The sequence below is a fragment of the Poecile atricapillus genome, chromosome 4, assembly GCF_030490865.1.
Source record: "Poecile atricapillus isolate bPoeAtr1 chromosome 4, bPoeAtr1.hap1, whole genome shotgun sequence".
In the NCBI taxonomy this organism is placed as follows: domain Eukaryota; kingdom Metazoa; phylum Chordata; class Aves; order Passeriformes; family Paridae; genus Poecile; species Poecile atricapillus.
The window spans coordinates 53,975,636-54,003,426 of record NC_081252.1 but is presented as its reverse complement, the minus strand read 5'-3'; the positions used below and the strand labels follow the sequence as shown (position 1 = coordinate 54,003,426).

At 41.2% G+C, this 27,791-nt stretch overlaps 1 protein-coding gene across 7 annotated transcripts; it reads left to right on the top strand.

Annotated features, from left to right (window-relative positions):
- Positions 1–356: 356 nt before the first annotated feature.
- Positions 357–27,791, top strand: KLF3 (KLF transcription factor 3). Of its 7 annotated transcripts, none has more exons than XM_058837141.1 (7): positions 357–960; positions 5,048–5,086; positions 11,819–11,915; positions 17,717–18,212; positions 19,096–19,246; positions 23,516–23,676; positions 24,856–27,791. In XM_058837141.1, exons 3-7 carry the CDS (start codon positions 11,859–11,861, stop codon positions 25,035–25,037), a joined length of 1,047 nt encoding a protein of 348 aa, XP_058693124.1. In that variant the 5' UTR covers positions 357–960; positions 5,048–5,086; positions 11,819–11,858; the 3' UTR covers positions 25,038–27,791. The 7 variants fall into 7 exon arrangements, with proteins under 7 accessions (XP_058693124.1, XP_058693125.1, XP_058693127.1 ...); XM_058837142.1 differs by having other exon boundaries at positions 11,816–11,915; XM_058837145.1 differs by lacking the exon at positions 357–960 and adding an exon at positions 1,016–1,075.

Here is a 27,791-nt window from a genome sequence, read left to right as displayed (position 1 = left end):
CGGCACGGGCCTCAGCAGCCGGCGGTCCCGGCGGGCGAGCCGCCAGGCTGGGGCGGAGCCGGGCCGACACCTCTGCCCCACGCCCGCCGCGCTCCAGCCCTCGCCCCGCCCGGCCCCGCCACCTCCCCCGGCGCGACGGGGCGCGGCGCGGGCAGCCCGCGGCGGCAGGGCCGGGGAGCCGCCGCCCGGCTCCGCGCCGCCCCGCGCCCTTTCCCAGCCCCCGCCGGCGAAGCCAGCTCGGCGGCAGCGGCCCAGCGTGAGCACCTCCCTTCCTTCCCCCCGGGCGCTGGGTGTTGCTGTTGTTTTGCTGCCGCCGCAGGTCGGCCGGGGTGGACGCGGAGGGAGGGAAGCAGGGAGGGGTGCGCCGTGCCGCAGGGCCGCTGCCAGGTGCACGCCTCTGCCTGACACACTGGCGGGGAGGAGGAGCTGGACGGGCAGGTTTGTCGGTGGGGCGGCCCCGCTCCCCTCCCCTCTCCTCCCAGAGCTGCTGGGGATAATTAGTGTCTGTGCGAAGCTGTCTGCCCCCGGGAGGCAGGGCGGGCGCGCACTCAGTGCGTGCCCGGCTGTTTGTGAGCGGTGACTCGCCCCAGCCCCTCGGCAGAGCCTCCACCCCGCGGGCGGGGACCCGCCCGGCCGCGCTCCCTGCCGTGACCCTCCCACCGCCACTCACCCCGCCGGCCCGGGGAGCCTGGCAGGGTGAGCGGCGCCGGCGTCATGTGACAGCGCGGCCCGGTGCCAGGAGCCCGGGGGGAAGGCGAGCGGGCGGAGGGCGGGAGCGGGCAGCTCCTCCTCGCACACAGACCCGGAGACACTGCCGAGGCGCCTCAGCCGCGGGGACGCGGGACACGCCGGCCTCGCGCCTCGGTCCCACCGGAGCGCCCCCAGCCCCGCCACCTACCGCGACCCCTGGAGCTGCGGGAGCAGACGGAATCGCGGCGCGCTCCGCACCGCCTGCCGAGCGTAAGTGTGAGGGCGGGGGTAATGCGGGGGCCGGGCTGTGCCAGCTGCGGGATGGAGGTGCCGGAGGAGGAAAGTTTCCAGGCGCTGCGAGCAGCGCGGAGCCCGCGGCAGCAAGGTGATGCCGTGGGAGCCGCAGCCACGCCGGGGGTGGCGGGAACTGGGTCTCCGTGAGGCCGCAGCTGCGGGGAGTGGGGAGCAGAGTTCGCCGCGGGGGTTTCCTCCGCGGCGCCTGGGAAACTCGCTGTGCGGCCGGCGGGAGCCGGGGCCGGAGGGCCGCTGCTGGCCGCCGCGCCCGCCGGGCAAGCAGCGTACCTGTGTGGCCGGCGGGGCCGCTCGGGGGGCGCCTTCCCTGGCGGCCTCCCCCGCGCCTGTCCCCGGCGGGAGGGCCCGCGGGCCGCCCGCCCCTCGGGGCTGCTCTCCCGCCCAGTGCGGCCGCAGCCCCCGGCCTCTCGCCGGGGCGGGACAGGCGCGTCTTCGGATAGAGACTGAGGTGCCATCGGATCCCGGGCGGGATACAGTGCCCGACCAAACCGGGGTGGGAATTTAGCGGGCTCTCTCGGTCCCGCGGGCGACGGAGTAGATGCCAGGGCAGGAGCTCGCGTGCTCGCCGTGTCCCACCCGTAGCGCGGAGCGGATCGGGAAGCGCCATGTCCCTCGTTTAACTCTTGGTGAAGTCCAGGATGAAATCGGCTCCCAAAAGACTGTTCCTGGTGTTGTTACGAGCTTAGCACCGCTTGGCCGCCATGCAGGCGAAGGTAAAACGTGGGACAACACAGCAGGGAAGTGTGGAGTTATAAATAACCTTTCCTTTGCTAGATGCCTTTCGTTGGTTTTTCTTGTTTTGATTTTTACCCTTGGGGTTTTTTTCTCTTTTTTTTTTTTTTTTAATTTCTGTTTATTTATTTGATTTTAACCGAAATGGGAATAGGAGTTACTTGCCTTGGACCGCTGTCAGGTGAGTGCCTGGCACAGCTAGGGGAGCCCTGGCAAAGGAAGGCTCAGCAACACGAGCCTGCTCTGGGAGATCACAGCACCTAACTGGAGCTTGGGAGAAAGACCTAGTTCAGAATAGTTCAAGTGGTCATTCAGGAGTTACATTAAAAAAATACATTAAAATTGTTTTGTGCACTACCCTTTGGATTCAGGTACTGTATATGCACTGTCTACTGTGTTTTATTCACTTCCTCACCTTTGAAAATTCAGGAAATGTCAAGTTGCGGAACTGAACTCTGAAGGTTTAATTGTTGGGAAAAGGTGAATTTGAGTGGCTGATAGGAGAGCTCTGAAGACTTGGCTTCATTTAAACTAATATTCATAAATATATATTACCTGTATTGAAAAGAAAGAATTACTTGGCTGATGACTAGTGACTTTTCCATCAAATTCTTTTAAGATACCAGCGTGATAATCACATGAGCAGCTGGTGCTTGTGTGACAGGAATTGCATCTTGATTTGATAATCTCACCTGACACAAAGACGTGTATTTCAAATTAGCTTTCACCATGTATTTTTAATAATATATTGTTACTGCCTCGTATCAAAATATAAAAAACCCAAAGCTGACTTGAGTAGCCTTTTTTTACAAGCAGGTAAATATATCTGGTTTTCGTTTTTTTCCCCTGTGCATGCTGCAACAACTATGGTACAGATTACAAGAGAGACTAGGGGTAAGGGTGTGGGGTGGGGACAGGAAAGAATATGCTATATGATCTCTGCTTTCCCTGAGAATCCAAGCAAAATCTCCTCCAAGCTGCAGAACTGCAAGGGAGCCTGTAGGTACTGTGAACATTTGACCTAGTCAACACCTGTTTAGCCAAAAGCAAAAGCCTTCAGATAAATAAATATGTAAGTGTGAGTGAGAAATGAGTTGAAGACTCATTGATAAGCGATGTTGTTATACAGCAAATTACCTATATTTGCAGTTATTCAGTATAAAGAAATAAGGATCTGATACTATTGGCATAAAACCTACACCCACGCCTTGCTGTGTAGATGCTGTGCTAGCCAGTTTTTACCCCATATTCATTATTAAACTCCAACTTTGGAACCCCACAGCATTCATTGGTGTTGCAGTGGTACTCATCCACGTAATTTGCTGTAACATTCTCACGTTTGATATTAGATGTCCCACCCGTGGTATATAAATAACCAATGCAAGGTATCTAAGAGAAGAGAGAATATTTGAAACCACTTTCAAATTTGAAGCTTTGAAGGAAAACAAGTGCTGAAGTTATTCTACTGTATGAAATCTAGACAAGTTGTGCTATTCCTCTGCTTTAGCTTCCTTCTCTTACTCAGCTTTATATGTGGGTGCCTCAAAACTAAGAAAAGTCATGGAAAATCAGATTCTGAAATGAAGTCTGAGTGCATATGAGAACAGGGATGTGGAAGGCTAAGCATGTGATGGCTTAGAAAAATATTCTTGGGTGTATTTAGTGACGTTGGTCCTCAGCTACGGAACCAGTATTGAGCGTGAGTTAGCCACTGTCCAGGAGCAGCCCCAAGCTTTACAAATCCTTCCTGCAATGGTCTCATCCCCCAGCTCTGTCTGTGAAGAGGGTGCTTACTGCCAGGCTGGGCGCTGCCTCTTTGATGTCATGAAACCGGAGCTCTGTTTAGCTACTGGCATTCTGTAAATACAGTAATAAACCAGCCGGTCTAAGGGAAGGTTTCAGCGAATCCTCCTGACCTGTGGTGTCTTAAAATCTCCTGCTCCTCATGTTAAGGGAGCCTGTTTGTAAATAGGGCAGGTCCCCTCCATAAGGACAGTGTTTTTATTCACACCCAATGAACAAACACCTCCACCCACTGTTGTTGTTTTAAAAGACTCCAGCTGCTCATGAATATAGGGTCAGGGAGGGCCGCCTAAATGTTTCTCTGTGCTTTCTCCCCAGCGCAGCCAGCAGAGCTGTTTCCTGTTCTTTGTTTCAAGGCTGGGGTTTGCGTCACACATTCCAAGTGGCATATGTGGTGCTCTTTCCTGTTTCAGGCTGTTTTCTGGCAGTTCGGTAGCCTCGTCCAGGCCCCTTGTCACTGCCCCTCAACTCCCAATCCCCACCCGATGAGTTATCATGTCTCTACACACTCAGGATTGCTTAAGATGCCTGTGTTATGTCATAACGAGGTTTCCAAGTTAACCTTTAACGTGCGCCTGCGACTCCAATATCGTTACGGGGGTGAACTGGTTAGCTCTGTTCGCTGAAAACTTGAACTCAAGTCTCCAGAAAGTTGTGAGCCAGTTTTCTGCTCTCACTTGCTCATCAGCTGATCTGGAATAGCTCCATTAAAGTCACAGAGTTGCACTGGTACATGAAGAGTTTAAGTGAGAAGAAGGTCTACATCTGTAGGCTTATAGTTGTGAGAGGGTTTTGACTTCAGCCCTTACTCAACCTGAATGGCTCACTATAAACACTTATTTCCACATCTCAAAAGGAGTAGGTATTTTCTCCTTGTGCAGGCTAGAAGATTCATTGTCTTCCAGATGTAATACAGAAAATGAGGCACTGCTGTCTCATTTTTCTTTGGCATTAATTATTGCTGTCCCGCATTTTGCATTTTTGAAGACATATAAGTAATTGTTTTACACCGGTTTTTATATTTATTCCCCCCCCACCACCCTGTTGCAGGCAGATGTAGTGAAAAATTGAGAGGAAATGGAGAAAAACATAAATCTTTGTTGCTGTGAATCTGACAGAAGAAGAGCGAAAAGACCCAAGTCAAAGCTCATGGAAATTGAGAGAAAAACTTGCATTAACTTCAGTGTGCCCTGGATGAAAATGCAAGATGGAGTATTTATTCTTTGTCTCTTATGGACTTGAATATGTATGGTTTCTGTACACACAGAAAAACTTCCATTTTATTCTTTTTGGGTTCCCCCCCCGCCCCAGTCATTTTTAAAGCAGTCTTTTAGTTCCTTCTCTTGCTCTTCTGGATGCTACAGGTTAGCTGCTTGAGATTATTGAAGGTATCTTTAGGAAGTATCTGAAGTACACAGTTTATACTTCTTTCAGAGCTTAATTGTATTTGAAAAAAAAAAATTACTGGATTTTGTGCACATACTTACAGCAAACTTTTTTGTTTGTTCAGAAATCCAGATAAAAAGAAGTATTTGACTACACAGTTTTGGTAAGTTGTTTATCGATATTTTAATATTTTGCTCTCAGTTGTTTTTATTTTATTGCTTTTCTGTTCATTTTAGAACACCGTGGATGAGTTTACCCATTAAAACACGATTACATATTTTAATTCTTATACTGTTAATTTGTCCAAGATTTCAAACAGTTAATCTTTTTTTTTTTCCATTGACAGAGAGAGTTGCATTTAACTGTGTTTAATATTGGAAATTGCTGTATAATAAATTCAGTAAATTTTGTGGTTCACACCTTTTTGTAGCCAGAAGTTCTATAAAATAGGGAACTGAGGTTAAAATTAAAATAATTTTTGTAAACCAACTTTTAAATATTAATTAACATTGCTAACAGGAGGTCTTTTAGAGTTCTTTTATGCTGTTAGCGTTGAATCTTTGTGTTTTCATTCCAAGGCTAGTTGCTTCCAATTCAGAATATGAAGTTTGGCAGAGCTGGTTTTAGGAGAGATTTAACTCTTCCCTGTGAAGCATTCACTTGATGCCGAAGCTTCCTTTGAGGGTTTTTTAGCTGTAGTTAATATCTCCCAGGGGAAGGAAATGTAAGTGTAGATCAGCCAAATGGAAAGACAAAGCTCCAACAGGTTTTAAATAGCAAACTTAACTCAGAAGGGAAAAAGCCTCCAACCAAATGCATGGTCTGCCTATCAAGCAGTCAGTGTGTGTTACCAACCAACTAACTTGATCCATGAAGACATGACAGAGTTTCCACTTTTAAAGAGTCTAAGCTGCTTTGATCACTGTCACATTTGTACCCACTACACTGTCCACCTCTTTTCCCTGGTTGGTTTTTTTTCATTCCTCTAGCTTCATAGACGTTCATCAACATTTGCCCTGTATTCAGCTTCTTGTTCAAATCAATCATTTAGGCTGTTATTCATAAATGCATACTTCCTTTCTCTAGGATTAGATGTTCTTTCTTCTTTCTCAATCTATAAAAATGTTGAATCTCTTTTCACGTTTCCTGAAATAGCAGGAGCATATAAGACATAAGAGAACAATACTTTGACATTTTTTCCTCACAATTAAAAGATGTAATATTTCTCCTTTTAAATTATCTTAAAAATTAACCTCTTAAGAAAAACATGACAAAAGTGAAGTTCAGTTTGGAAGGGAAAGATTATCATACCATTCCACATACTTAATTTGTTTTCAAAAGTCTGATCTTTTATCCTTACTAGACTGTTTCTCCTTCTAAGAAGTAGCTTGAGACAGGAAGCCAGACAGCAGCCTGCCTTGATAAGGGAGAATATTGTCTAATGGAGGTGCCTCAAGAGCTTTTCCTTCTTCTCTTAGGTTCAGTAAGTATAGAACTGAGGGTCAAAAAGGGTTTACATGGGCTCCATTTTTTCTTGGTAAAGAAGATAATTTCTTAACAAGCACTTCAAGAATGTTTTTCCCAAGATTTTTACATACAAGACAGCCGTTTCCAGGCATGTGACTTCAAAGAACCTGCAACAGTATTATCAGAAATTTAACTGAAATACCTATTAGTCTACATGTCAAAGCAGTTCTAGGTCAATCAAGATGACATCAACAAAGTTATGATGCACAGGTTGTACAAAACCACAAGTTTTTCAGCCTGCTTGCAGTCCTGAAAGGAGCATAAAAGATTTTCGAGTCTTTGCTAAGAAACAAATATGATTTGAAATACTAAATACCAGAATTCTGTAGAAATGCTCTTTCTCATAATGCCTATCAATAAAACTTCAAGGAGAAAATTTTTGCCTAGGTACCATTTTCTTTTACAAAATATTCTAACAATTTTCTTAACAATTATTATTGTTACCCAGTGGAAATCCAGCAAATAAACAAACACAGAAAACTATTGCTCACTAGAACATTTTTTGGTGTGCTGGTTCTTCATTATTCTCCTTCTGCTCTGTTCCTCATGGTCTGGTTGCTCTGGTCTCTTCTCACAGCACCGCGTCTGGACTTTTGTTGCTTTGGCTGAGTCTGACTGCTGTGCTGAGCTGGAGAGCTTCTTTCCTGCTGCTATTTTGGGGTCAAGTGCAGTTAAGCACTTGCTTACTTCCCATTAAAGTTAATGGAACTTTAGAAACACTTTTTTGCTGACTCAGGTCTTGATGAGCAAGTGGTAAAGTGCAAACACGTTACTGGCTCTGGAAAACAGCTTTTGTACCTTCTGCAGGGAATGTTTTTCTCAGAAACTGGTTCTTCTCTATCAAACTCTTTGGAGGTTCCACTGAAGACAACTTTTCACCTGGGTTCAGAAAACCTCCTTTGCCTTTTGAATTTCATCAGTGGAGATTCTTCTGATACTATTGCTTCTCACTTGTATCAGAGGAGGTTTCACTTGAGGTTGACAGAAGTCCTATGTTCCGAGCAACAGGCCTGAGTCCCAAAGTGCTTGGACTGAAGAGCTTTTGCAATGTGACAGTGTTTGCTGTTGGATTCAAGCAGTGCTGCAAGAGCGGCAGTTTCTTGCAGAGGGCACTCATGCAGTGCTAATTTAGCAGGTACCATTGCATTATTCTGTAATTATACTGACAATAACAATCATACCTTGAAGCTTCTAGACAAAGATTTGCTGTACATGAGGCAGCATTCCTTTGTTTCCCCCAGGCACAAAGACTGAGGAAATAAACCCTGTGTTCTCAGAGAGAAGAAGTGCAGAATCACAGAAGAAGTTCTCAGAGAAGTTCTCAGAGAGAAGAAGTGCAGATGCAGGGTCATCGCCCCCCTGTCTGCAACAAAAGTTAGTCTCTGACTGCTCTTCTAGATATTTAATGAGAGCACAGGCTTTATATTAGAGTAAACCTTTGTTGGTGGATGTGCACAGTCAAAAGTGGCCTTCCACCCCACCCTTTCCTTTCATAACAGGTCTGCAGAGTTGGTGGACCTTGAAGATAGATGTGCAGGGGTACAGGGAGTAGCTGCACTGTGGTTGTGCTTCTCCAGCTGCTCTGCAGTGCAGATGTGTAGTCTGAATGCATTCTTTAGCCGCTTAGCATGTTTCATCCAGGGTAAATAATCCATACTAGCCCTTATTGCCAGAATACACGTTTAAGTACCTTTAAGCTTTCATTTAACCTTAATTATGTCTCTGAAACAATAAACCATACACTTATCAGGAAGTTAATATTGAGAAGTGTTCCATCCTGACAAGGTGATGAGCTCTAACGATAATGAATTTCCCTTCTGAAGTGGATACCTTGCTGTATATTGGATCATAAGGGCAGAGTTTGTGTTGTTTCTGGCGTGCTGTCTTCGCTGGACTTCAGATAGGAGAGTAGTGACGGACTTTGCCTGGACTTCACCTTGCACCTGTCCTTATTTGCATACAAAACCCAGTTGCTTCATTCGTCTTTCTGAAGTACAGGGTGTGAGCAAAATCTTATCAAAAGCCGTGTCCTGTTTGGACAAGTTGGACTGACTTGGCAGAGATCCACAGGGTGGAGTGAATGGGAGGAGGCAAGAAAGTAAAACTGGGTAGCTTGTTAGCAGAAAAAAGAGGCAGAGCAAAAAAAAGAGAGGGTGGAATGTTTGCTTACTGGATTGCAGTTAATTATTTAGTTTCAGATTACATTAATTTTAAATTCTTTCACCTCACATGAGAAAACCCTTTAATGCAAAATAGTTTACCTAATAAAGTCAAAGACAAAAGTTCTTACTTTTTAATATATTAAACATGAATATATTGTTGTCACCCCAACAGTTTTTCAAGAGCACCTCAGGAATGAGCAATGGTATTTTGATTTTCCAGAAATTACTTGTTTATACTAAACAATTTGCAGGATTTCAAACAAGCACATTCTGAAATCACTCTGTAAAGTATAAACCAACTGTTTTTTCGTTCCTCTGTAGTAGGAACAGATAAGACTGTTTACCTTCCTTCCCTATTGCCCCCCTTCTCAAATGTTTAAGAGAGAAAGACAGAAGTTTGGAGTTAATAGGCATGATTTTACAAATATACTGGGAAAAACTACCTACTTCTTAGTAGAGGTACCATGCTTTATTCGTGTGTGAGTGTACATGCACATATTTGCTCATGCGTGTAGTCCAAGCTATTAGTTTGGAGCATTATTTTTAAATACAAAGAGGAGTCCTTCGTGAGTTTATTTATAGCCTAAGAAAAACATCATTTTAAGCTAAATTTTAAATGCCAAAGCTGACTTATATTGACTCTGTAGCAGTCCTACAGGACCAAGCGTAACATCTTAATTTTCCATTCTTGAAAATTGGTTTCCAGTTACTATCAAATGGGGAAAAGAAACCTGCTTAAGATTGATTCCTATATTCCAATGCAGTATAGTAAACATAAAAGTAAAGTTTTCCTCTGCCTTCTTAGATGACTGCACTTGGGAAAGATTGAGAATTGCTTTTCACTTTTGTTCAGAGTAGTACACTTCCTGTTGTCTATGTCAGTTTAATTCCTTCACAGTGATTTAGAGCTATGTCAGGAAACACTGAAATGTGTAGCATGACATGTGAAATGTGTATCTAGTGTCTTTTCACACACTTTCTTGGAGTAAAAGGTGAAAAGGAGTAATTCTTAAACTGAAGAGAATACAGTTTTAGAATTACAAAAATTACAGAAAGGATGAGCATCATTTACTTAGAACAAACTTTTTTCTTTCTCTTACTTAGAACAAAGCTTGCTTTCTTTCTCTCTTTCTCTCTCTCTTTCTCTTTCTCTCTCCCTCTCTCCCCCTCTCCCCCTCTCCCTCTCTCTCCCTCTCCCTCTCTCTCTCCCTCTTTCTTTTGTCTCTTTCTTTCATTTCTTTTCTCCTTTCTTCCTTCACTAAAGTACAAATTAGTGTGTTAATTTATCTATGCACATACAAGCTAAAAATCAAAAGTTTATGGAAACCTGAAAGGAATTAGTTCCGAGCTCTGAGTGCCTACATTTTGCTGTAAACTTTTTTCATGCTTAAAAGTACAACTTTCCTGTTTTCACAAGGTGGATGAATGTTTGAGAATATGAATGATGCATAGATACATGGATATATTTCTGGGAAGTCAGTATTCTGAAACGCAAGTTCTAGCTATGTGACATGTTGAAACCTGAAAAAGATAACTAGATAACAGTTATATAAACTATAATAACCATTCAAAGAAAATAGTATAATTAATAACCTCACTAGCATGCTTCAGGTATTTATGGAATTATCACAACTTCTAGCAAATAGTGCCATCTTACATGACTGCTTCCAAACTAAAACTACATACCAGGTTTAAACTGGAAATTGCATTAAGCTTCATTATTTGTTTCCCTTTAGTTTTTGCAATTAGTTTTTGTCAGGCCTTAAACTTTTGTAAGGGGAATTACAAAGATACTATAATTTACTCTGCTTCTTGTTTGTTTCCATTATTCAAATACACACTGTTGTAATATATTTCCAGAAGTCTTTAAACTTTATTTATGTACCTGAGTAACTAGTGGTAGACTTGCAACAACTCATGCCATCTTTCTCTGGAAGTTCTTAATGAATTTTGATCTATAAACACATGTTAACTTCAAAATTGTTCATTAGCGCAGGCTTATTAGAATTGTTTTAATTTGAGCAGGTACATCTTTAAATTTACATTTCTGGGAGAATTTCCCAGCCACAGCTATAAATCTGTTGGTGAGCCTTCAGCCTGTCCTGCGGGGTGAACTGAGGATGGTGGAGACTGGCTGTATTTGCTTCTTTCCAGTGCCATCTACTGGCCTTATTGAATTTGTGTCATTTACTTTTGTCCTCGCATCTTAAAAGAGTTCATACCGCTTCCAGGCAGGGCTGTGAAGTCTATGGTGTACGGTAAGAACTTGCTCCTTCGACATCAGTCATATAATAGATAACCTCGAGTGATTTATAAACAGCTTGGCAACATCTAAATGTCATTGCAAACAACTTCCTTTTACTTCCCCTGGTTTCTCTGTGTACCCTTATGGCTTTACCCAGAAGAGGTAATTCCTTTCCTTCCCAGTAACTTTCCGAGATGACCATGGCAAATGTGTAGTATGACAGTTATGACACGCTTTATGCTAAATACTTTTATTTCAGGCATTCAGAGATTGGACAATTAAGGTTGAACACTGTCGGAAAAAAACCCTGAAGCTGCACAGAATGGAAGCAGATTTTTATGACGTGCACAGAAAGTGCTTCTGTTTTGCACAGTTAGCACAAATAGTTCTTGAATTGTCACTAAATCTATTACATTATAATAACTGATGCATTTTTTTTGTTAAGTCATTGTAGCATGTTGAATGTAGTCTAAGTCTTGAATTTTAATGTTTTTTTGGTTTGTTTTTTTTTTGCATTGATAACAGTGTCACTGTATGTGATCTATTGAGTGTTTCTATTAGGACTCTTAGGAAAGAGAGATCTCCAGAATCAGTTCACTTGTATAAACAAGATTATTCTGAGGTTGTAATGCTGATGAGAAATGCCTGGTCTAAACTGTGATGTGTTAAAACACTTGACAGCTAATGAAAGTCAAAATTCTGTGTGGTCTTGGTGTGCTGGCATGCACAATAAAAATTCAATTTGACTTTCATTAAAATGAGCTCCTTTGTTTCGATAGCAATTTAGAAAAAAAACCCAATGAACTGCAATAAATTCAGTCAAAGATTTAAAAATCTGTGTTAAATAAAATATTCATGTAAATAAATATTCACATCTGACAAAATAGTAAATTCTCTGCAATTCAGAAAGTTGATTTGGGTATTTCCTGTGGCTTTCTAACACCTTGTTTTTCCCCAGCAGGACAGAACCTCAGAGGCATCAGAACAGGTGAATAAAAAAGATGCTAATGTTTGACCCAGTCCCTATCAAGCAAGAAGCCATGGAGCCTGTTTCAGTGGTAAGACTTTTCAAATATATTGCCCTAAAGATGACTCTATAGTTTTTCCACCTTTAAATTCATAATGAGATGTAATAAAGCTTTGGACTAGCTTAGGAAAGCATGTGAAGCTATATTTTGCTCTTAGTGCAATCAGATTCACGTTCTAGAAAAACTTTCTATAGTTTATTACTTTATTGCCTTAAATGACCTGACCAGTTGCCTATCAGAGGAGAGACCATCCATGTATTCCTGAGCCACTGCTCTGTAAATATCATCTCTGTAGCTTATGCTGCTGATGGAGGTTGAAATGAAGTTGCCATGCTTTGTGGTGAAGTGGCAATAGCCTTTCAATGTTACACCTTTGAACTAAGTGAACAGCTTCTTGCTGTGCCTTTTTCTCTTTTTCTCTTGCTTGTGGTAGCACATGCCCATGGCTAACTACTCTAAACAGAAGAAAATTAATCTTGCAAAAACCCAAACCAACAATGGCTTTTTGCTGGGTAAACTGGTTGCACTACTTTACCAAGTGAGCAAATGAGAACTAGGGAAGTGGAGAAGGAATGTGGGGGAAGAAGGGGAAGAGGAGACACTTCCTTAAAATTGGTTTGATTTTCCATGAACTTAGAGGGTCATCTCAGAGAAGAATCTGATAAGTAACAGCAGTAGGGACACATAGGTGGGAGCACTACAATGGGAATTGTGATTTTACAGGCTGCTGCTGAAAGGAAAGGTTTTGACCTTGCTCCCTCCATACCAGCTTTGTGTCTCCTTTGTGTGACTGAGGAATGATGTGGTCCTGGAATGGTTTGGAACGTTTGGATCAGCTCACTGAATGGTCAAAATTGCTAATCCACCAAAAATACTCATCTTTTTGGTCAGATCAGGAAGCTGATCTGACTCACTCTGTGCAGCTGCTCAATATTAGAGCAAGAGGAAGGGGGGGATGAGAGAACAGGACCTCCCCTTTCAGCAGTAGCCTGCAATAACAGATTAAGTGTAACATGAAACCACACCCCTAGAAAGGCTGATCTATTAGAAGGGTGAAGTCAGTGTACATAACTCAAGAGTGCATTGTGCTCTGAATGGCATCTTTCAATGGAAAGTTTGTTTCCTGTTTTATTTAAAATAAAGAGTAATTTTCATAAATTTAAATGCATCTGTAAGCAGGCTGATTTCTTCAGTGCTATTAATAACACTTCTGGGAGTGGCGTTCATATGCATTTTAAAATTACAGTTTGACTTCCGCGGGGTTTATTTGCTGGAGAGTAATGATAGAAAAATATCTGTCACTGAAAGTATGAGTATGACAAATTTCAGTATTTGGGTCAAGAAAGAACTTCAGTATTGGCCAGCCTGTCTCTCACTTTAATCACAGTTACTGTGTAACTATGTTAAGGTTAGTGGTGATTATGTATTGTAGTCTAAGATTATCTAATGGTGTGCATTGAAGTCAGAGAAGAGGTCAGTTTTACAAAAGAAGTGTCACTGCTGCCTTTTGGGCTGCTTTCTGTGCATGTCTGCCCTCATCTCCCAAAGCAGATTCTGCAGTGTTCTGGGGTGCTGCACAAGTCACATAAGTGCCCCAAACAGTTATGTGCTTCTGCCAGATGGGCAAGATCAGTCCCTCAAAAGACTCGCTAAGAGAGGAGCAAGCAGTCTTTCCCAGACCAGCAGGTGAAGGAAAAACTGCAGTGGGAAGAGCAAGGGAGCATTTCTGAGCCAAGAGCATTTCAAGACTAGAGTTCCAAGTATTGGTTAGTCTGTACCATGTCCTTCTCCTAGTGATGTGGTGCCTTCCATGTGTTGGACCTCTGGAGTCTTCTCATAAGTCAGTGTAATCACTCTGGCCAGCTATTGAAGACTACTCAGAGCATTTTACCACATCTGCATGTTTTTCTTTTTGCCATTGCATAAGAGAAAAAAAAAAGCAGAAAAGAAAAAGCAGAAAGTTCAGAGCAAAGTATGGTTTCTGAGTGTAGTTTCCATCACTGGACACTACTTTGTTTTCGCTCAGGCTGAGGACCATGCGTGTTTCAGCTTCTGTACACACATAGGCCACTTAACCACGAGCCCTCGAGCTCCCCAGCTCTTCTTGGTCTTGTGGCTTCCTTGGAGCCCTGGTGCCACAACAGAAACTTCCCTGGAGACACCTCTGAAGTGAGGTACTGTGATACAGAGAGAGCATAGGGAAAGGATAGCAGCCACTGAGTGAGTTAGCTTTCTTGACCATCTTTTGAGGAGGTGGAATGAGAAACTGTTAGTGTGATGTTGAGAGGTGCTAAGCAGAGCAGTATGGGCTAACATAACCCAGAAATCTAAAATCAGGATTATTTGTATTGCAGCTTTAATTCTGAATCGAATAATTAGAGGCCAAATTAAATAAAGCCCCTTAGGAATAACTTGGTCTTCTATCTGAATGTACACTGTAGGTGTAAAGTCTGTTTGTCTTTAAAACATGGCAGTAATTGGAGTGGAAGGAGGAAACTAGTAATGTTTTTGACACCACTGTATTTCAGGGTGTGTGGCTGAAAGGATTAACTATACTTCTCAGGTGACTGAGTCTTGCACCCACACTATTTCATCACTCTACCAACAGCTCATGTCATGTATTGAAATGAATTATTGAATATATATTATGATAGTTCTGAATGAACTACTGACAAAGTCACCCAAGTCCTTCCAAAAGGACTACCTCTTGGTGCGAGGACTTCTGAAACATTTGGACAAATACCAGTTACCATTTGGTGAAACAAGTTGCTTTTTTGTTTGAATTGGAATAAACAGTTTTTTCTCTGTGTAGCAGTGTAATAGAGAGAAGTCTTGGTCAGGTGCAAGAAGTATGACACTGATTATGTGGGTCAGGATGATTAGATTTAGTGATAATACAGTATCTAAATATTGCCAATGCAGTATACAACATAATGAGGTCTAAAGTGTTATATATAAGCAGGTTCAGTTAGAAATGTTTACAGTCTTTGGCCTTGCAGAATGTACAGCTACAAAGGAACAAAGCACCTGTGGAACTGCTTCAGGGTTTTATCTTTGTATGTGACTGAATCTTTTTACTCACCCATCCAAAAGTGAGTGTCCCAGTCTTTGCTGTGAGTGTATTCTGATGGCCACCCTTCCAGGAAGGGATCAATCTACCTGGAAGCTGCCCACAGTCTCAGGAGACCAGTTTTCCCAGTCTCCAGCAGCATTTCTACCCTTTTGCAGGCTGTGCACCAAAATCAATCACAATCATCATCGCTCCCCCATCAAAGAACACATAAACTGTGTGAGCATCCAGACAGTTATTCCTTGAATTCCCACCAGGTGTTCTTAGGATAAGGTTGCACCTAGGGATGCTTGTTCTTTAATACACTCATTGTCCAAAAACATTCCTGGAGATTTAAATTTCACAGGCCTTTTCCTTTTTAGCATTCTTGCAATGGAAGAAAAATTCAAAGGCAATGACATTGTGATCATCACTGACAAGCCTGCAGCAATGTAAATGCACTGATGCTTAGTGGTGGAATGTTTACAGTTTGTTAAAGCTGGGTGAGCTCTGTACTTTAAACCAATAACAGGAGTTGTTAACAGAAGTATTTAATGTTTCTTACCTGTAAAAATTTTGATTTTTTGGCCATGCCCATAATTTGATCATATTTAACAGATACTAAATGCTTTTAAATATTAAATTATATCAATATTTAGTGGTCTCCATCACGTAGAGTGCTAATAGTTTCATTGCTTGGCTGAGCCGTGCTCGCAAGTCTACAGACAGTAGACTGCAGTAGTGGCATTTAATAAAATTCTGACACACCAATTACCATCAAAAATGAATGTTTCTATAGATGGAATTTATAAGAATAGTCATAAAGAGAATATATAATATAATTTTCAGAGATTTTAATATAATATTTACTGTTTGAAGATTAATCACCACTGTGTGTGCTGCTTCATTTGAGTGTTTTATGGATTGAGTGACTCAGCTTTGTTGTTTTATCACAGTGCTATGAATGCAGGAGGAAAATCCAATATTTTCTAAACTCAGTGTTTCAAACAGTTACTGAAAAGAAGACAATTACATTTGTGTCATTTTACAAAAATACCTCCAGTTAACATTGACATTTAAAATGAGCCATGTGTTCCCTCACAGGGAAGACAGAGGTAAGAAACCAGGAAGATGTACTGACAGTGACAGAAGCGTTCACTCCAGGAAGAAAAGGAATTGAAATATTATTAAAATAATTTTATAAAAATACAGTAGTTTTATACTTCTGATCTGTTTCACTTTATACCATTTTGAACATTTTTTAAATCTTATTCATCAAAATATTTTTGGTGCCAAAGAAGTAATTAGTTTCTTAGTATTAGTTTACTTACCTAAAATCCAAAGATAGCATTTTATTTCAAAAAGTTGACAACACAACTAAAAAATGCATTGCATTTTCTGTGTCTCACTACTGTGTTAGAGCATCATATCAGTTTCCATTGTGAGTTAGCTGTTAGTAAACAACCTCAGTTTTCAACAATTTTTAAATGCAGTCTTGATCTGGATATTTGTTCAATAATACTGCACTCTGCAGTTAATGTTAATACTTCCTTGTTTGCAAAAATCTCTAGATACATGTGTGTTACTTATATAATACATACATATATATGTGTGTGTGTGTATATATAAGTTACTACTGAATTGTGGAGATCATCACATAGGTCAAGATTAACTTTGAGATTTATATTGTCATGGGAACTGCTAGCTACCACTAACAGGAATATTCTTCCAACACACAAATGTTTAGCCTTGTGCTCATTTTGTAGGATTAGACTGGCTAGTTAGCTGCTTTATATCTCAAAAAATCATTTAGAAAGGTTTAGATTTTACCTTTTGTACTCTTGAGTTTCTCACCCGTTACTTACATAGTTCAGCTGAGTATTTTGTATTGATTGTAGGGTTCAGATTCATAATTGCTTTCTTTAGTGATGATTGTTTTTCAATTACTTTAGCAGTTTATTGGGACCCATTACTTGCAGTTCTAAGCTCAACTGTACTCCCCTCTTGCCAGAATTGATGATCCCCAGTATATAGTTATGTGCTTGGCATAGCAGATGTATCTCTCAGGTCAGATAAGAAAGGTACAGCTGAATATGTGACAGGCAGTTTTAAAGGGAGAAAAGTAGTTGAATAAGCCTTGAAGATTTGTTTTCATAATCTGTTTTACATTGCTTCTGAAGCAGTTAGTGCTTGTTCTGAAGTTAATTTCAGAACTTGATTAACTTCCTGTGTGTGGAATCTAAACCTTTGTCGCTCTATTAGGAACGGCAACAAGAACGACACAGACTCTCTCAGGAGTCAATCAGGAGAATTTCTCTCAATTTATTACTTCAGGTCTTTTATATAGACCGATACGTGGAAAGTACAGAAAAGAAGCTCTTATTGCCTAGTAAACTAGCACATCACCATCATTGGTCAGTGAGGCTCACCACCCCTCGACCTTCTCCTGCAAGAAAACAAGGAACAGACAAACAGCACCTGCAAGGCTGTTTTCTGTCTCTGAGGATTGTTCTAATTCCTCCTCACGATTTCCCAGGCCACTTTCTCAGGCAAGACTGAGAAAGCTATGTGGCTTGCAATTTCCACGTGCTCTCTGTTTCAGAGTTAGCATCCATAAACCTTTATTTAATTCACTTTTATTTAGAAAGTACATTAAAGTGATTTTTTGAAACTTTTTAATTTTGCCTATTTTAGTGGCTGCCTTTCTTTTTCAGCAGTAGCTGTGTGTATGTGTTGATTTATTATTTGATTTTCTGTATTTCTTTTCCACTCTTTCTGACAGTCATACCCATCCAATTACCTGGACCAAATGAAACCAAACAAATATGGTGTCATTTATTCTACACCAAGTATGTTGCACAATAAATTCTACTCAAATCCTGAAGGACTATCAAATGGAATCCAGATGGAGCCAGTAGACCTTACGGTAAATAAACGGAGCTCACCACCTTCAACTGGAAGTTCTCCTTCCCCACTAAAATTTCAGACTGCACATAGGAGAAGTTCACCTGGATTGGCTCTGTCCTCACCCAGCTCACCTCTCAGTAAATTCACACCATCACCCCCAGGAGTACAGCCTCTTTCTATGCCAATCACAATCCCGCCTGTAATGGCCGCTGCTCTTTCACGACACGGACTGAGAAGCCCTGGGATACTCCCAGTTATACAGCCTGTTGTGGTCCAGCCAGTTCCTTTCATGTATGCTCCCCATCTCCAGCAGCCCATCATGGTGTCCACAGTTCTTGCAGATGAGATGGAAACTCCAAGTAGCATGCAAGGTTGGTGTTGTCAGAATTCCTTTTTATGCTGTCTCATCCCAACAAAATAACACAACTGTCCAAGCACTTGGTTTTTGTGGGTTGTTTGCATTTTAGAAAGTGGAACATAATTCCAGTTCTTCCAAAATAAACAGGCATAGAATTTGTTGTGTAAATATTTTACCAGACTTAGCAAGGCCATAGCATCACGACTCTGTTAAATTGGAAAGACCTCTGAGATCATTGAGTCCAACCTGTGACTGAACCCCACCTGGTCAACTGCACCGTGGCACTGAGCACCACAGCCAGTCTTTCCTTAAACACCTCCAGGGATGGTGATGCCACCACCTCCCTAGGAAGCCCATTCCAAAGTCTAATCACCTTTTCTGTGAAGAAATTCTTCCTAATGTCCAAACTGCACCTCCCCTGTTCACCTTGAAGCCATTTTCTTTTGTCCTGTCTCTGGTTGTCTGGGAGAAGAGACTGGCTACTACCTGGCTACAGCCTCCTTTCAGGCAGTTGTAGAGTCTCCTCTGAGCCTCCTTTTCTCCAGGATAAACAACCCCAGCTCCCTTAGCTGCTCCTCACAGGACTTGTTCTCCAGACCCTTCACCAGCTCTGTTGCACTTGTTTGTGTCTGCATAAACTATTGATCTACTGAGATTTGGACTGATAATAACATAAGACTGATGAAAATGAATAGAAATGTTTTGAATCACAGTTCATCAGGAGATAACTAAAACTGAAAGATTCTGTATTTAGTATAAATTGTCACAGTAAATGTAGAACTGATGGATTTTTTTTTAACTACAGATTTTTATGTATACTATTTATTTCCATAACTCTTCATAACTCTTTATAATTTTTATGTGTTGCCTTCCCTTTCCTACCCTCTCCCATACAGTGCCTGTCATTGAGTCTTATGAGAAGCCCACACTCAAGAAAACAATCAAAGTAGAGCCAGGAAGCGAACCATCGAAGACTGACTTCTATCCTGAACAAATGTCACCTCCAATGATGACCTCGTTGTCTCCTCAGCAAGTAATGTTGCAAGAGTAAGTAGCTAACAGTAGTTGCAAGATCAGCAGAGGAGTGGAAAGTAGTTCTATTCTGAGGAGTGGGAAGGATTGGTGCCGTTTTAGAACATGTGATAAAATACTAGAAAACGTTCATGCCTCCCACCACTGTCACTGTGAAATGTGATTTCAATTTTCTTTCCTCCCTTATTCAGCAATATAGGAATTGATACATATTTATACATTGCAATAGATCTGCCATTTATACAGTGCATTACTGAAGTGATGATAGCTCCCAATTCCACGATTTACTGAAAGTAGAACTCCCAATAAGCCAGTGATAACCTACTTATGTAAAAACAGCAGCAGAATTGAAAGAAGTTACTAGAAATACCTTTCTTTAAAATGAGTGTTGTAACTTTCTCTTCTTGGAGGACCTCTTTGTCTCTTCAAAAGTGTTGCCCACTTGGTGGGAAGAACCTCTTCAGGCTTACAAGTTCCGTGTATATCCAGTGAAATTGCATTTTTACCTGAGGCCATTGTTCTGAAGCTTTCTTCCCTCATGGCAACTTGTTTCCATCCCAGTATAAACTCATTGTGCTGGTATAGCTGTGACTGGGGCCACTGCATGAACTGGATCATAGATATAATGGGTTTTAAAACAGTGCTGTTTGCAGAAGAAAGGACAAGGGCTAGAAGAAGAAATTAGGTCTGGGGCATAAACCTTTTAATTGAAAACATTAAAAAGTTCTCAAGGAAGTACCTGAGGAGCCATAGACACCCTTCCATTTCCTGTTTTCCTAGGGAAAGTCCTGTCAACTTACTAAAACCATGGAATGACCCAGAGCCTGGCTCATCCTTCAGCAGGCCATGCTCTGGGTAGGCAGGCAGGCTGCCAGTGTGGCTGTGGCAGGAGCTGAAGTTGGGAGCTGAGCAAGACTCACAGCACAGAACCTCAGAATCCATTTCTGCACTTCCCTCTTGCTCACTGTCACCCTTGAGGTGGTTGTCTTTGACCTCACCTCATAGAGTAAGGGAAAGAGAGCTCCAAGCCAGACACTCTAAACCCAGTGTGAGTATGGTTCAGAGGGAGACAGAAAAGCATAGGATGGATGGGTGGTCTCCTCTATTTCCTCTACAAATCTTCCTCCTGCTCATGGCCATTGGGTTCAAAAGCACACCACAGCACCAGGGCTGGCTACATTCCACAACAGCCTTCTTGTAGGCACCCCTTCTTGTCTTCAAATTGTCTAGATGCAGCTCCTAGACTGCAGGCTCTTTGCAGTTAGTTGCCAGCTAGCTTTTATAAACTATATGCTGTTTCTTTAAAATCACCTTAAATGTTTTATTGTAATGAACATAAAATAGTAAACATGCATGTTTACTAGTTGGTAACTTATCTTCCATAATGGACCTACCACACAAGGGAGTCAAGTAGGTCTACATGTAGCTGGAACTAACTACTGCTAGGTCATGACTATCAAATGGTTCAGTTTATTTTTTGTCTTCATTAAGTCTCTTTAACAAGAGCATACCAGTAAGTGCTGTTCCTGGCTGGTACCACACCCTTCCTCCGGGGCTGAGACTTCTGCAGGCTTGTCACCTGCATTTGTGATTTGCATTATTTATTTCCCAGTGGGTCTAGTTTCCCCAGGAAACCCATTCACTGAGCGAAGAATGTAAAATTTGGTTATATGGTATATAATTGGTATTCATGGTATATATAATGGTACAGAATTAACGTGTAGATAGCCTTGTTACAGAAAACATTTGTATGTCTATGTTTCCAAAGCATCTCCTCTGCTTGCCCATGCAGGGTATTAAGTTCATGGAGAGTCTCTCCTTGAATTTTAACAGCTTAAATTGCTGTATAGCTGTCCTGTGGAGATCTAGTTCTTGCTCCTAGAGCCAGCCCTTTCAAGTTCACATTCTTCTGTGTCCAAAACAAGAAGTTTATAAATTGTATTTCTTATCATTAAAAAAAATGCATAGACTACTCACAAAAGTTACAAGATGAGATACTTAAACCTTTATTTTAAAAAATGTTGTCTCACAGCTTTACAAGCTGTAGTTAGGCATTGACGTTTTTGTCGCTGTGCATTGGTTCCAGCTACCCAGAGTGTACTATTAAGACACCTAAGCTACATTGAAGGGGCATAGGAAACCTTTAGTCTCACTAAAGTGACTTATTTTGCTGTAGAGTTAGCTTTTGGCAGTATATCTATCTACAAATAATGGTGGTGGCATTTCTGTAGGGATGGCTGAACTTTGTAGTACATCTGATAATTGATGTAACTGTGCAGTTATTTCTAAAATCAAACTTGAGGAAATAATCTCTGTCCAAATATAAGGAGCCTCATTAACATATTTTCATGCAAGTGTCAAAGTTAACTCATGCTGTCAACATAGCGTGGTCTGTGGTTAAGAAGAAAAAGCTGGTGAAGTTTTAACATAATTTTTGGAAGATACTCATACCTATTTAGGAGTGATACTTAAATGGGTAGACTTACGTGAGCTTGCATCTGGTTGTAGAGGAGGGAATGAAAGAATTGTGGCTGTGTGCTTTATTATTGGCACTTACTTTATATTTACCTCTGAATTTGACACCACCCTAACCATTTTTTAAAACTGCCATGCCCTATCTGATCATTGATAACATTTGGTTTTCTTGCCAGCCTCCTCTTCCATAAGGGGAAAAGGAGAAATTTTCAGTGCTTTTTCCAGACACTTGTAGATTGAAAATCTAAATCACAAGTGGGTGGTGTATGGCCAATATCCTTTTTCTCCCTTTTCCCAGATGTTATCATGTCCAGGACTAGACTTCACATGTAATGGTTTAAACCAAGTCTGTTTGATGTCCTAAGCCAGAGCTTCTCCAAAAAGATCGGTATGCAACAGCTTTAAAACTAAGCATTGCTTTAGAGAGCCCTTTGGAAGCTAGAAGCTTGCCTTCTTATTTAAGAGTGTACATCTCTGTCTAACTTCACCATCTGGGGTTTCCTGCCACTATAATATTTTTAGTTAGATTTAATGTGTACTTGAAGAGTACATCACTCAACGGTCACAGAACCACCCAAGAAAGAGAATTTGGCTCCCGGTTTCCAGCCTCTAACTCTTAAGAAAAGAATCAATAACAGAATTCAACTTTTCCCATATCAGTAATTCCCATGCTACTGCTGTGGGGTCATAGAAAAATCTCCTTCTTAAGCCAAGCACAAGATTTTCTGTCTTTAGCATATGCCCTTTATTTGCTGAGAGAAGTAGGAATTCGGTGTTTCTGAAAATTAGGCCCTAAAGGAACTTGGGGTAAGTAACCAATAGAACCTGGTGTTACAAAACATAAGTTGATTGGTAAAAACAAGTGAAATACATTAACTTAAAAAGATGGGATTTCTAGAAAGCTCCTTTCTGTTGCATGGAGGAGCTGGTTTTGCAACAAGGAATGCTAATATCTGCACATTACATTCTACACGTACCTTTTTGACAAACATACAAACAAACGTTTTCTAAGATTGATGTGGAAGAAGGAATCAAGGTTGTCCCCAGTTCTTCAGTAGGGATGTCATTCAACAAAGACACCTTCAAAGAAGCTTGTGTGTTTTCACACACGTGAACATTCATGGGTTTGTTTGTTGCAAAAGTCCATATGTAGTTTGTATATGTCTTACCTGCACTGTACCTGTGGGTTTCTGAAATGAAAAATTATGTTTATGAAGGTGGAGGGACAACTTCAGACATCCTGTGGGTGTGCCACGCAGGCTAAGCTCTACTTTTAGGAATTGACGTCAGTGGTACAGGGAGGCCGCACCCTGCTGCCAGCACCAAACAGGAAATTCTTAATTACATTCTGAAGGAGTGGCTGGAACAATAAAGATTGAGTTCTGCTTTGAAACCCTAAAGATACAATTTCTTTAATAATATGGAATAGCTGTTTCCAATTACAATCAAATTAGTTGTATTTGAAGGAAAAAAAAAAGTGAACAAATACAAGAAGAGTTCACTCAGGGTTTAAGAAATCTGGGTTGGACTGAAAAACAGAAAGTTGAAGGGGGTTTTTCCTCTGTAAGTTTTAAAAAAGAGCTAGTAAGTAGTAAAAATGGCTACATCATGCCACAAAGTGAGTAAACATTTAAAAATACTACTGCTAAAATACACAAAATTTGCTAAACCCTGTTGAATTTTTCGACATGCATGTAATGTTGCTCTTTCTGCCAAGAGAGAGTGGTAATGAATAAAAGGCTCTGTTATGAATCCTGCTAGCTGAGGTTTGCTGTGCTAAATGTTTTTAACATTAATTTGACTTTGCAGGAATCACCCTTCAGTTATAGTTCAGCCAGGAAAGAGACCTTTACCTGTGGAATCTCCAGACACACAAAGAAAACGCAGAATACATCGATGTGATTATGAAGGCTGCAATAAAGTCTACACTAAAAGCTCCCACCTGAAAGCTCACCGAAGAACCCATACAGGTTTGAGCATAGCTATTCTTCTCTTTCTTCAATTTACTATGGTGAAATAGTGGGCTAAGCTTGTAATTTCTGCTAATGGTCAGATGACCACAGGTGTAAATAACAAAATGACAGAAGGCAGATCCGGCATTATTGTGAAAATAATTACAGGTTGAGAAAAAGATAGAGGACATTGTAGGAAAAACCTACAACAAGATACTGTAAGCCAGAACTGGTTCACAGTGCATGCTGATGTGTTTTACATTCACTGGCTCTTCACTCATTTTGTGTCCAGTTGCTTGCAGTTTACTCAATCTGCACACCCTGTAAACACCAAATCACTTCAGATTGCACTGGCTCACCTATGACATCACTGTTAAATTTGACTTTGATTTCCATGGGAGTAGCCTGTTTGCAGAAGTCTGGACTGTATGCCAGATGCAAACGCATCTGCTCTGTGGAGATGATAACCACTGGTGCAGTGGTGCTTTTTTTCTGAATGAGTGTTCCAGTAGACATCCCCATCTCTGTTCTCCACAGAAATGTTCATCTTGGCATGCTGAATGAATATATACACATCCAAGGTTTTTGCAAGGATACCTTGTTTAGGAAAAATGGAGCCCAGTTCGTGTCTGTTGTGCATCAAGCCAGCCCTTTACCTGTTGGGCAATACAGTGGTGTTAAAGGAAGAGGATGACATATTAGTAATGATAGTGAGTTTGAGGTACTTGCAACAGTGATGCCAGTCATTTACACTACATTCAGTTTCAGAAATCAGAAGATTTCTGCCTGTTGTACTTTATGGTAGCACAGTCCTTTTCCTTTTCTAGATTTCCTTCAGAAATCTAGAAAATTAGATCCATGTTTTGAAAATACTTGAACAAATACTTAAACCTTCATCCTTCTGGGCTTCATAAGACAAAACCAGTGCTAATATGGCAGAGAGAGGAACAGAGAGACAATAAAAAAATAAGTTGTGGCAGGTAACAATATTTTGGTCAGTTAACTTCGACTACACAGTTTATAGCGCAGAGTACTCTTCAGCTTTGAGCTGTTCGGAGGCTTTTTGAGTAAGCATTGAAGTACTTGCTGAAATTTGGCAATGCAAAGAATAAATCTGTCAGATGTATGTGTGAACTTACGTAATCAAAACTGATATGTTCATGTCTTAAATCCCCACTTCTGTGTTTCCTTTTCCAGGAGAAAAACCATACAAATGCACTTGGGAGGGATGCACGTGGAAGTTTGCTCGTTCCGATGAACTAACGCGGCATTTCCGCAAGCACACAGGAATCAAACCCTTCCAGTGTCCAGACTGTGACCGTAGCTTTTCACGTTCGGACCATCTTGCTCTTCACAGGAAACGCCACATGCTAGTCTGAATGTCTTCTGTCCCTGACTCCTGCCACACTTCTTTTGTTTTTTACATATGCGTTTTAATTTGGATTCAGCTGGTCTGGATCTCTGAGTTTATACCATTAAAAGCTTACGTATGGTCAGTAACAGATGTTATCTAACCCTTCCATGTCCTTGCCACGGGTCAGACCTAAAGAATGTGAACACTTCTTTTTTTTCTCCTGGGGATGCTAAGCAAACCCTTTCTGCATTCAGTATGTTTATTGTATTTCATTTGTGAATAAGGGAATTTTTAAACTAACAGTTTTTGTTGGTTTCTTCGTATAATCAACCCAGCATATACTGATAAAATAGTAAATGTTATTGAATATCCGAAATGCTAGTCCTTGCCAGAGACTATTATTTATGTACCCTGTAAGGGATACACTCTCATTTTATGCTCAACAATGCAATTAATGGACTCTCCCAGATATGTTGATTTCTGCAGTACGGTTAATACAACAGTTTTAGAAAGACACCTGATTTTGAAATCCCTTCTGCCCAAACAGTGAGTAATGCTGAGGAAATAAATCTAAACAGTGTAATTACTTTACAGAAAGATTGAGTCATAGTATCATTTTCCCCAGTCAAGAAGAAAAATGGGCAGGAATTGGTCCGTACCCAATACTGTGCATCTAAACCAATGTCATCTGTATCATAGTGTAGTATATATCCTTGTTTTTGTTGCATAATGCCCCAGTGGATTTGTTAAAGGAAGACTTGGTGTGACTCTGTATGTCTGGTTTCTGTGCAAGTGTATGAATGGAACACACACAGTTGAGGAAATGGCTTGAAGCTGAGTCAAGGGTTTATCATGAAGAAGTTTTTCACCCAGAGGGTGTTTGGGCACTGGAGCTGGCTTCCCAGGGAAGTGGTCACAGCATCAAACCTGTCTGAGCTAAGCATCTGGGCAATGCGCTCAAGGCACATGGTGTGACTTCTGGGGTGTCCTGTGCAAGGCCAGGAGTTGGACTCAATGATCCTGATGGGTCCCTTCCAACTCAGCATATTCTGTGATTCTGTGATTCTATGGTACTCTTCTGTGATTTGGCATTAAATGACATTCATGGAAACCTGTTGCACCTCATTTCAGGAATATCGATTATCCACCTCCAATCATGCCCCTGCATTTCTTTTAAATTATTTTTTTCTCTTTGCTTTACTTCAGAAAATAACAATCATTAAGTCAGAAATGCTCTCAACTGTACTGTTGTGAGTACCACTGTAATACACTACAGTATTTAAAATTATTGATCCACAATGTTTTTATAAGAAGATGGCATCAGTTATGAAGTACTTCTGATGATAAATTGAGTTATGTATCTGTTTTGGATAAAAGCATATACCAAATCATCCAGTTCCTTACTCTGATTTGTGACTCTTGTAGTCTCTTGGTGGTAGGTACAACTACTTCCCTGTGGACATGTCTATTGCATTAAAACCATGCCTATTAGCAAACAGAACTCCATATTCAAGCAACCTGCAGTTGCCCCTAGAAATGTTCCTGTCTGGGAGCCCTCTGAAAGGAAGGTTTCTGTTTGTATTAGCTGGCGGACTTTGTGGCAGGTAACAATTTTTTGGTCAGTTCCTTTGCGTGCAAGGAAACAGGATGTATTTCTCTATGCTCTCACACACAAGCGCATTTTCCTTCCTTGCCTGGTGTAAGGTAACCACCATTCCCTGTACATTAAACATACTGAAGTCAGCATTTCCTTTCTTTTGGAAAAAAACAGTGAACAATGGAGGTGTGAGGAGAGGAAGAGTTTCATAGAACTCTGCAGCAGACAGGTGGAGTGTCCATCTGCAGGTGGGTATATTTGAGCTTGTGGAGCAGGTAGACTGTGCTGCTATATCCAGTGGAGCCCAATGCCAAAAATCTTGGAGATTCAAGAGTGTGAGTGCAAAGAGCCTTTATTTGGTGATAGGGCTTTACCAGCTTTTCTGACATCCATATGCCTGTGAAATTAGAGGAGAGATCTGTACTTCCTGTGGAAAAATGTTCTGACAGCAATTGCTCTGTTCCAGCTCCATACATCCTCACCACCTCGGTAGGGCTACATCTGGTGTCTTGTGAGTGCCTCATCTGCTCACTTGTGGTGCTGAAACACCTGGCACGTTAATCGGTCTTTTTTCTTTCTTGGTGGGCCAGATTGTTAGTGACATTGAGAAACTTGTAGGAAAGAGACTGATATTAGTGAGCAGCTGTTCCAGAATGTGGACTTACGTTTTTTGTTTTTTTTTGTCATTGGTAGCAGAATTTGCTCTAGGTTTTAGTGGTAATTTTGTAAATCCAGGCACATCACTGGCTGAGAGGCTGTGTAGAGGGAGCCCTGTGGCATCAGTCACAAGTCTACAGACATTTAGTACCCTGGGATGAAAACATTTCTCTGTTCTGTTGTAGAGGGGAAAAAATCAGATACTATAAATATAAGCACCTTAATGGAAACTTGTCCCATTTTTATCTTAAAAATGCAAATTTAGAAAATTAAGGATGTTTAAGGAACATTTCTTTCTAACGCTGTGTATTGCTTTTGAGGCTTACATAAAATGTTTTCATTAATATGTTTTTTAATATTTTTTAAATCAATGTTTTTTGAAACCTAAAAGCAGAACTTCTTTGTAACTAAGCGTTACTTCAGATAATTTAGTCTAGGTTATTTGTCATGTTAATTCATTATCTTATGTACCTTTTTCCTGAAAGTTATGCTAATGATGGAGTCAAATACAGTGGAGATTGGGTG